We start from the raw sequence: 10,695 nt of genomic DNA, 5'->3' as shown, positions 1-10,695 counted from the left end.
ATTTTACCTAGTATAAAGAACAAACCTGCATAAAGAACGAGTAATAGAGCACTAGCAGATGACCTCATAATAGATGGTGACCGGTTGCAAGGCTGAATGAGACCCTATTCTATTTAAACAATCTAAAATACATTCTCTTAAAACAAGAATTTCATTCTCTGATATTACTTTTTGTGTGTGTGTGTGCGTGTGTGTCTGTGTGTGTGTGTATGAGAAAGAGAGAGAGGTGATAAACTATAGGCATGTCTGCCATGCGTTTATTGACATGCACATGCTCCATAGACAATCTCACCTTTTCTTGCAATGAAAAAGGGCCCAATAGCAAGTACGACAAAAAACAGCTTACCATTCATTCACTTACCATGGATTACTTTCTAAAAGTAACAACCATCAGGTCACTATCTATTTTCACTAGAAGTTAGCATCCAGCATTGCCAAGTGGCTCGCAAGAAGCAAGCGGTGAGGAATCTTCATCAAACTATACCTAAGGTCTTTGGCTGCATCGAAATCTTTTACATCCCAATCATTGACTTGATCATCAACTACAATTCTCAACAGCCGCTCATAAAAAAGGCTCATATCGTCTCCATTAACTCCATCGTAGTCGGGTAGTCGAAACCACTACATGACATACAATTCAGCTATGAGACATACATGACAAAAAGGACAAAAAATGACTCAAGTCACAAATCCATCAAGTGAACCTGAAACCTCTCACTGCTCTCTTAAGGGGAAAGGGGAAAGATTGCTTTGCATAATACTGCGGAATATTGCCTTATTTCATAGATTTGAAAGAATGGAACTAAAATGTACAAATTTGCTTGAGAAAGATACAAGCATGGTTAAGGGGCCAAGACAGGGGGACCCCCCCCTTTATTACAATGAGATACAAGACCAAGAAACCTTCCAACCAAACTTGAAATGACTCAGGCTATAGCAAGAGCAATGTACAAGACGTGAAAACGAAGCTCAAGGCCTGAGCAGTAAGCCTATATACATAGACAATGTCTCAAAAGATAGCCTAGATATGGTGCTCAAGGCTCCAAGGGCTCTCCAATCCTGAGGGAAGATGCTTGCACAATTACTGCTTCCACACATATAACAATTAGCCAAAGCTTTGGAAAAGAAGAATCTAATTTAGCATAACTGTGTGCTTCTACATCTATGATGCAACTTCAAACAATGTAAGTCTCCTACACATTTGCCTCAAAATTTGAGTATAGCTGTGGAAGGGAGTAGGACTGCATAGGGGAAATGTGCTACTGCAGAACTTGTGTGGGAAACAGCTTGCAGAAGGGGCTGCTACAGAAGGAGCTATTGTCGGAGAGGAGCTACTGTAGGATGAGCTGATGCAAGAGGGGCTGCTGTAGAAGGGGCTATTGCAAAAGGGGCTGCTGCAGAAGAGGATGCTACTGTACAAGAGCTGCAGCTGCAAGAGGGAGGTGCTGCTCCAGAGGCTGCTGCTCTGGACACATTGCTGCAGGAGGAGGGGAGTATGCACAAGTAAGGGGGTGAGAGTGACAATGCAAATGAAAGGGGTGGGTGATTATTTTATAGATGCAATAGGCACTTCACCTTGCTTTGATTTTTATGTGTGGCCTTAAAAATGCTCCACCAATTTGCAGCTTGGGCATCGTGTGTATGGCCTCTTAGTCTAAGGTGAAGGCCATTTCTAGAGTTGATAGGGCAAACAAGGTACTTTTGATTAAGGTAGGATTCACATTAGTCTCCTTGTTTCCAGCAGTGTGTTTGATTCAAAGGAGCAAGCATTCCTCTACAGGTTATTGCAGTCGATGGAGCGGATGAGGATGCCCTGGTCTTCGATGTGCTCACACGTGGCAGGCTGTCCAAATCGATTGATGATGTTTTATTACAGATTCCATTCCACTCAGTCAGGATTGTTGGATTGGTGGAGCATAGATTAGACACAAAGTGGTATTGAGACCCTCACCCATGTCTTGTTACCTTGGGAGCGCGGAGATTGTGGCTTGATGAGTGTGTTCCCATAAAGTACTTGCAGTGGGATCCCGCGGAATGGGAATCGATTGATGAAGGGCACGTAGAGAAGAGTCTTCCCTTCATTACATTGTTAGTAAAGCCAAGAGATTATAGTTGAGTTGTCGAGGTTGGAGGCCCTCCAGAGCACCCCACTGGGAGTGTTATGATATTTCAGCTGAGATACAGAGGAATTTTTGGAGGAGACTTTGGAAATCCCACAGGAATAGAAGAATCACTCTATTTTTTTGGCTTTTTATTCATGGTGGGATTGCCATGTACCTTTGGAAGTTTAGGTTCTCGGAGCTGACCCTACATGTTCTTGCTGCCTCTTTGTTGTGGAGTTCAGTTCAGCATTGCCTTTGGGATAACAGACAGGCCATGATAATTTGAAAGTGGACAGCCAGGATTCTCAGTACCTTTATTCATTGCCCCTTCTTCATGACTTGGGGCTCAGCTGCTTGGCTCTCTCTCTCAGGGCCCCAGATCTTCTATGAGAGACATGACTCATCTTGGGCTTTATCGATTCATCCCCATTTAGTTGAGCCATGCTCTCTAGATGATGTTCCTGCTTCACCTTTCAGAGCTATACATGCGTTTGTGCACTCTTCTTGGGAGATACTGGCGAGTATTAGCGTGGCATATTGGAGAGCTAGATGCACAGAGGCTTTGGATGGATCCCAGGTCCACCCTTCTTATGCATTGGCCAATATATGTATTATGGACAAACACTATACATACACTGATGGCCATTTGGGCAACCATGCAAGGGTCCTCACGTGTAGCATCCCCTAGGAGAGCTATATTTTTCAGAGAATGGAGGGGCTCCCCTTTCATCTCTGAGACTACTTCAGGGTTGAGATGGCATTTTCAGCCTCAACTTTGATTGTTTTCTACCCCCTTTTGAGGGGTGTTTTCTCATGCACTGCATGATGTATTACCGCCTTGAGCTTTTGCTCGAGCTTTTACTCAAGTGGGTTTTGTTCATGCTTAATAGAAGTCTTTTTTATGGAATAAAAAAAGGCCTTTGCAATGAGAGCTATTTCTATTAAGTATGAAAGAAATAGCTGAGAGAAAGAACTCAAGACATAAATAGATCATGCAGAACATGAGAATTCTATGGTAAACTACCACTCATAGAGTTTGAACATGTGAAAAACTATAATAAAAACCAAGACTGTGGTTGGAAATGCCACGTCACCTTAGAGGAAGTGTATGGAGAATTCAACAAATTAATGCAGCCATAACCATGGATTGGGTTGACACAAATGACAGGCCAGTGTGCCAGTTCAGGTCTTGCACTATGACAGGCACATGAGGATGCCTTAGTGTTTTATGTTCAGATGGGGGGGAAGCTATCTAGATTTGGGACTCAGGGTTGTGGCTGTGGACATGACTTCATGCTTGGCTAACCTCGGGCTCAGAAGGTGATCCTTTGTACTAGATCCATGGCTGCATGGTGAGCTTGCTAGCTCCCCAAAAAGGATCCTTCTATACTTGGTGGTTTTGCAAGTTAAATGTTAAGAGGGTGATAACACCTTGGTCTTGGCAATGCTACCCCTCAATTTGGTGCATGCTTGACATTTTGTTGGGAGTTCCTTTCCAGCCTATCAAGATCTTAGTCTATGTGAGAGCATGGCTCGGATTCACAATGGTACCTAGGGGGCAGCTTCAAGTGTGAGAATTTGTGCCCAATTTGGCATGGGGGTGGCTCTCTTTGGAAATGGTGGGCTGCATGGGGGATTTGAGTTCCTGCAGTGACAATCGGTGGCATGGGCCCTTCACATGTCCCCCAGGCTGCCATGTGCCCTGTGCGATCTCATGGAAGCCATGTGTCCCATGCCACATGTCATGGCTGCCACCTTAACATGCCATGCCAATATGCCATGTCAATATTCCACGTAGCATGCCACGTGTCACGTGCTGAAAATTTGGACTAAAGTTATTTTAACCACGCTTTGTTTGTTTGACTACTATATCTAGTTTGGGCGATAAATACTAGTTTTTTTTTAATTTCTGTTTTCACCCTTAGGTTTTTGGTAGCTAGCCCTATTTAAAGGGCTAGTCTAGGGTTAGTTAGTTTGGTTGGCCTTCTCACATAGCCTATTAGGCTTGTTTGTTTGTTGTCTTGTCTTGTATCTCTTTGACTCTTAAATGCTCACAAGCCCACACATAAGACTACTGTATACATTCTGTTTTGTGGGCTGCAAGTGTAGCCCAAAAAGGAAAGGAATCCTTGTGAACCCCTCCCTTGAACAAACAGCCTCCACTTGCAAGAAGGATCCTATTGCGCTCTCTCGGGATTGCCACCCTTCGATTAGTCTTCAGGGGGCCGCTCCTGGGCTCGTACCTGTCCGCATAGTCGAGGGGTTGGCCGAGAGCCGCTCTCTCCTGGCGAGATGGCCGCCAAGGGGGAGTGGGGAGCTGATAGGCCACCACCTAGGGTAAGTGGGCCAGTAAAGGGGCACCCGCCAGAAGACCCCCGCAACAGTGTGTATGGACGCAGCCTATAATAGACATCCAAAGCCGTGGATCCTTGACGCTCTGCACCCAATGCTAGGCAAAAAAGCACCAATTCCCACCCGCTCTCTGCCCAATGCGAATGAGCAATGCTTTGAGCCTCACGATTAACTCTCCTCCGCCACAATTCTGGTCCTCTCCTACCCATGAATTAAATTGTAGCGCCATAGCTTGCGTCTCGCCCAGCCACAAATTCAATTGTTGTGCCATGATTTTGGTCCTCACCCACCCACCAATTCACTCGTAGCCACCACCGATTTCAATGAGCCCTGGCACAGTACCAACTGCAAAATGGCTCACCACAAGTCTCATCATCTCCAAGCCCTGCGATTCGAAATCAACGGCCCAATCCACTTCTTCAAGTGTTCTCTTACGATCCTCTTTGTTTTATCAATCTCTGCATCTATGAGCCCTTCGATTCAAAATCAACATCCCAATCCTATTTTCTAAGTGGCAACCAATCAGATGACAAGCATCCAACGTGCACCTTGGTTTGAAGAACTATAAGAACCCAGGATCTTGATTAAACTATTGTTTTCTCCACCTTCCTATGGTAAGCGAAATGCAGTACAATGAGCCACCTTGCGAATGCATTACCTGTTTGATCGAGAGGCACCCAGTTGTGAGGGGGATCGTTTGTTTTGATATCCTCCTCGATTGCCAAGGACGTAGGACGTGCTGCTGTGGAGGTATTCATGTGAAGTCTGGGATTCTCTGCGTTGCCAAACACCACCAACAAATGAGAAAGAAGGTTCCAGCTATCCCTCAGCCAATGATGTCCACTATCAGTAGAGTCCAAGCCCCAAACCCATTGAAGAGGAAATTCTCTGTTCGGGACTATGACGTACTCCTATAGTAGAGTCATTGCACTAGAATATCATCGTCTCAATTTTGTAAGCATTTGGTGAGTGCTCCAAATGAAGATATGACATATTGACCCGTACATATGATCTGAATTGAAATGGATCATTTCCAGCTCTTGTGTGGCTTATTTCCACCGAATGATAGTTAGCTATGGTGCTTGGTTATAGCATCAATTTGTGTGCATTGCTAGCATCGATTATGTGCTCAAGTAGTTGCTTAGTTAGTATTGATTGGCTCTTGTTTACTTTATTTTGTTCACTTAGCATCAAAGCTGCTCATTGAGCATCAAAGCTGCTCAGTTAGTATTGATTGTCTTTCTTCTTCTTTTTAAACAGGACAACTCCACACATTGTGTTCTATGTTTGTGAACACACATTTCTGTCTCTCAATACAGTGCCAACACACATTATTTTGTGTGTTTATCAACACACAACACGGCCTACTGATTTGTGTTTTTCAACACAACAGTAATTGCATTGGTAACATGAGTACCATGAAAACCAAAAGCACCCAATCTTCTCTGAATGGAAGGAGCCCGCCTTCACAGCACCTATTTAGAAGGCCAAGAGTGTTACCAGACCCTCCAACCATGGTGGTTCATCCTTCAGTAGCTGCATGTACAACCCCTCCGGCTGCTATGTGTGCAACCCCTCCGATAGCTACATGTGCAGCCCCCCTAGCAAGACCTGATCGTACCAAGAAAAGGGTAGAGAGAGATTGGACTAAAAAGGACATGCATGATGCAATGGAGGCACATGATAACGGATTGTCAATGCGAGCCTGCTCAAAACAGTGGGGCATGAGTTGGTCTGCCTTGGCTGCATGGTTGGAAGGAAGAACAACCAAAAAATGCAAGGGACCAACACCTATACTATCTGAACAAGAGGAGAAGGTATTAGTAGAGTGGTGCTTTGGAATGCAAGAGTCGGGTCGAGGCATTACAGTTTATGATTTGAGCTTGAAGGTAGCTACTATATGCCAGACTCGGGCCACCCCATTCACAAATGGTGTTCCTGGCAAAAGTTGGTGGGATGGTTTCCGCAAAAGACATGCAAAGCTAGCATTCCGCATTGCAGAGCCACTTGATCACTCAAGAGTAGTGAGTCTCTGTCCTGAAATAGTTGCTTCATTTCATGACAACTTGGAGACAATGTACAATCTCCACCAATACCCACCTCATAACATATGGAATGCAGATAAGACTGGGGTGCAGGGCTCCAAAGATAGAGGAATGAAAGTACTTGCTCGAAAAGGGTCAAGGCAAGTATATGGGCTAAAGCCTGATTCAAGGGAGTGGTGTACCATTCTTTGTTGTGTGAACACAGCTCGATTTGCCCTTCCGGGTTATTACATATTCAAAGGCAAGAAAGCAATTCGAAATTATCTAAGCCAATGTGAGGATGGGGCTATCGTGTCAATGCAAAATAAGGCTTGGATGACTAGCCAATTGTTTGCTGCATGGTTTGAGCATTTCAAGAACTCCCTTCCAAATGGAGTCACGCCAACCAACAGGCACCTGCTCATAATTGATGGGCATGGAAGCCACACTGGTTTGGATGTTGTGGCCAAGGCAGCTGAATGGGGTGTTGATATAGTGACATTGCCTGCACACACTTCTCACAAACTCCAACCCCTTGATGTGTTGGTCTTCAAGTCTTTCAAGAGCAATTTCAACAAAGAGAGGTCGGTTTGGCTAATGAATAATTTTTGTCCCCAAGTTTCAAAGGCAAATCTTGCTGGCATATCACTAGCTACCACTCTTATGGAGTCAAACATAAAGGCAGGATTTCGTGCCACTGGAATCTGCCCATTCAATAGTGGAGCTCTTTGTTTTGATCACATGCCATGTAATGCCATTGAGGTTACAGTTATAGAGCCGCCTATGCAATTGGAGCCAACTCCAGAATTTGTGGAGGCTGATCCTACTCAGGTTGATCCTACTCAGGCTCCAAGCACACCAGAGGTTGATCCTACTCAGGTTCCAACCACACTAGAGAATGCAGACTTGGAGGGAGCAGCAGTGGCAGCCCTCAACAATTCCTGTGCAGGAGAATCAAACCCTGAATGCACGGGTACCTACTGCAAGTACCTTGTGAAAATGTGACCATTGCTAGGGTGCATGGAGAGGCGTATGTGGACTATAGCCATTCAATTATTCTAACATCTGCTCAATATATAGATACCATGCGGGCCAAGAATGCAAAGAAGGTGGAGGTGGAGAGAATGAAAGAGGTAAGGAGGAGGCAAAAAGAGCTAAGGCAGAGGGAATCATAGCAAGCAAGAGTGGCCAAAGAAAAGCAGAGAATTGAGGAGCAACAAGCCAAGGCAGCCAGAAAGGCATGAGAGATTCAGCTAGCCCAATTTGAGGTGAAATTGAGGGCAGCTTTGTGGGGAGGTGTTCCTCTGCATAGTGAGGGTCTTATCTCCCTACATGTGCCTATTGTAGAGCATCGCATGGCTCGTGCCCATCGGTTTGAAGCTTCGAGGGCAAAGAGGGCAAACAATCAAATGAACTTGTATGCAGCCCCCAGTTAATCTTCTGAGAAGATATACAATAAAATAACTCTATGAGGGATGCTTGCAAAAGAAACGTGAATGGGTTCCAAATAATGAGGGATTAACAGAGGTGGAAGTTAGTAGCATTATTCATTGCTGGGAATCGAGGACACAAAGTTTTAAAAAGAAGCATGCATACAATGTTGAAAAATGTATCACAATCCTTGATCCAAGTCGTGTCCATATTAAACATCCATTGAAAGAGGAAGTTTTCAAATGCTCTTTTTTGAAGGCCAAACACAGAGATTGTGTGGGATGGTCTACTCTTGTGAATTAAGCATTGTAATCAGGCCGATTACTGTTTTGTACTGAGCCCCTTTTGGAAGCTTTGTGCTCTATTGTGAGCTGTTTTCCCCACATGAATGGAAGAGCCAATTGAGATTTGGTATTGCAAGAACCCATCTTACTACTGCGAATCGAATCTGGGCGGAAAATATAGCTGGATTTAATTGTCTAGGAGTATGAGTGCCCTTGTGAAATGCTTCTCAAGAGCAATTCTAGGTCAATTGGCAGCCCTTGTTGCTTGCTAAATATAATAACAAAAATAATAATCTCTAGAAAAACAAAAACAACAAAAATAAGCCACTTTCATGCCTACTAGAGCCAAACTGAAGTGTATAATCTGATGGACATATAGAATGACAATGGTTTTATAATATAGAAGACACAATCTCATGACAGGGATTTGGTTCCTGCTACACACTATTTGGTATTAATGCCAAAAAAGAATCTCCAGTTGGACTAAGCTCTAGTTTTTCCTTCTAGCTTGAGTATTGCATACGGACCTTCTGTAAATTCCACAATTCTGTAACATCTTGCCAGACATTCTCATCAACCTGTTGACACAGCCACTCTTTCTCCAACAAAGGGATCTATCCCACCAATCCTGAATCTGAGAAACAAACGATTTTTCAACATCCTCCAGCATATTAGTGCAGAGGCGCAGGGGCTCTAAAGCAGCATGACAGTGAGAGAAGGATGTGAAAGAATGAATTGCCAAGTGGAGCACCCCTCTCCTTATGAAAGAGATCAATTCTACAACCTTGACTTCTACAACAACAGGCTCGTTTCCAAAACCAAGCACAAGAAAGCACGCAGCCCAGAAATGCTCTGAATGTAGTGAAATGGCTCCCCTCTTTCCAACCCCTTGAACCATTGCCTTTGCTGCTTGAACTCCACCTCTCTTTCTTGCATACAATTGAATAGTGAATCCAGCCTTGCCAATGGCCCTCCAAAGCAGCATCTCATCATCACAAAAGACAAAAGAGGCAGTCTAGGCTGCATACAAGTCTACTGTTATCATGATTGTCAGTGTCAATGCAACTGTTTCTGCTGCCAGTAAAGTTTTAAGCAAGCAGCAAGGGCTGCCAAACTCAAATTGGCTGGGATTGGTTGTTGGAATTCCTGCACAATATGAGACTCTCTACATTGCGCTCTAGGTCCAAACTTTAGGAGCAAAAATAGCGTGCAGGTTCACGTAATCCAGTGGGTGGTCACAGGACATGCGATGGGCAAATTATGGACACAGAGGAGCGATAGAGCAAGGCCTTCCGTGGACTACTACTGGACCCAAGATGCCATATGAGTTAGAAGAGGGCATCATAGAGAGGAATACATGGTTGACGTCTCACCCCCTGAAATGGCTGACCATGCATCTGAGCCTTCAGGATTTTGGGCTTGAAGAGTCCACATTTTTGGAGGCATTGCATTGTTGTAGAGGCCCATGTCTGCGTATTGAAGCACCCCCGCTTTTGCATGTCGTATTTCGACAATCCTTCGAATGGACACTTCACAGTCGGTGAATTGCTCCCAAAGTTTTGCTGGAAGATGATCTCTGCACTGCAAAGGAATTCCCCACTCCAATTGCGCAAAATCCACAGGGAAGCGAAATCTGGGCGCGCTGCAAGTTAGGGGGCACAACACTGGCCCCTTTACCCTAGTGCTGGCTAGCCAGCACGCAGCCAAGCACGCAGCCAGCAAGCTGCTCAGGGCACAGAGAGGCGCACGGGCTGAGCGGCTCAGTCCGTAGGGCCGCCACCCATGGGACCCCAATACGGGCTGACGCTGCCCAAGCGGGTGCTAACGCGCCTTATCGGGGAGAACATCAGACCAACAGAAGGGGAAGCCAGGGCAGGAAGTGGCCGAAGAGGGAGAAGAGCACGTTGGCAAGGGGTAGGGAGAAGAGCACGCTGGCAAGGGGAAATGAAGGCTAAGGGAGGCAATGGCGATGGTGGGGTGAAGGTGACGGGCAATGGGAGAGAGGAGGCGTGCAGAGGGCAGAGTACACTAGTAGTAGTGGAGATAGAGGAGGACTTGTTATGCATTTGCCTTGTTTATTATGAGATTCGAGGATGCTACCACTTCTACCAGGAGGGGCACAGATTCAAACCATTGTCATGATTGATCCATTTCCATGATCAGGTGTGTGTTGGCCTCTTTTTGATGGAGATGCACCCACATAGGGAGAATCTCCTAATCAAATGTGTGTTGGCCTCTTTTTGATGGAGATGCGGTGACATAGGAAGACTCTACTATACCAGATCAAATAGCAGGAGGGGACAGTACCACGGAACACTGACTGAGCACATAGATGAATCATTGATTTCTATGCCTTTGAGTCAGCTCTGGGACACATTGGAGTTGAGGATGAGGAGATATTCGACATGAGGGAAGCTTGGATCAGGGAGCAGAGACGACACAAAGTAGAGGAGAGGGCACCACAAAGGATGACTAGAGCACACACGATAGAGGTCTAGCCCA

General features: G+C 45.2%; 2 protein-coding genes across 4 annotated transcripts; one reads left to right on the top strand and one right to left on the bottom strand.

Annotated features, from left to right (window-relative positions):
* Window positions 1-262: 262 nt before the first annotated feature.
* LOC147896730 (uncharacterized) lies at window positions 263-10,247 on the bottom strand. Of its 3 annotated transcripts, XM_087381965.1 has the most exons (3): window positions 9,567-10,247; window positions 8,721-8,827; window positions 263-621 (listed from the first exon to the last, which is right to left on the bottom strand). In XM_087381965.1, the coding sequence occupies exons 1-3, from the start codon at window positions 9,690-9,692 to the stop codon at window positions 576-578; spliced, it is 279 nt and encodes a 92-aa protein (XP_087238091.1). In that variant the 5' UTR covers window positions 9,693-10,247; the 3' UTR covers window positions 263-575. The 3 variants fall into 3 exon arrangements, 2 of the variants coding, with proteins under 2 accessions (XP_087238091.1, XP_087238090.1); XR_015541808.1 differs by lacking the exon at window positions 8,721-8,827; XM_087381964.1 differs by having other exon boundaries at window positions 8,721-10,247.
* Window positions 6,611-7,483, top strand: LOC147896731 (MFS-type transporter clz9-like). The gene has a single exon (XM_087381871.1). The coding sequence runs from the start codon at window positions 6,611-6,613 to the stop codon at window positions 7,481-7,483; it is 873 nt and encodes a 290-aa protein (XP_087237997.1).
* Window positions 10,248-10,695: the final 448 nt, after the last annotated feature.

The sequence above is a fragment of the Dipteris shenzhenensis genome, chromosome 11 (genome assembly GCF_047967505.1).
Source record: "Dipteris shenzhenensis isolate YYH24624 ecotype China chromosome 11, Dip_SZ_1.0, whole genome shotgun sequence".
NCBI classification, from domain to species: Eukaryota; Viridiplantae; Streptophyta; class Polypodiopsida; order Gleicheniales; family Dipteridaceae; genus Dipteris; species Dipteris shenzhenensis.
This window is presented reverse-complemented; position numbering and strand designations above follow the sequence as displayed.

Bases quoted from the DNA above. Each gene is read 5' to 3' on its own strand.
- LOC147896731 (XM_087381871.1), top strand. From the start codon at position 6,611: ATGAAAGTACTTGCTCGAAAAGGGTCAAGGCAAGTATATGGGCTAAAG.
- LOC147896730 (XM_087381964.1), bottom strand. From the start codon at position 9,178: ATGCTGCTTTGGAGGGCCATTGGCAAGGCTGGATTCACTATTCAATTG. The intron at 622-8,720 runs GTCCGTATGCAA...TATGTCATGTAG, and splicing joins AATTGTGGAATTTACAGAAG to TGGTTTCGACTACCCGACTA.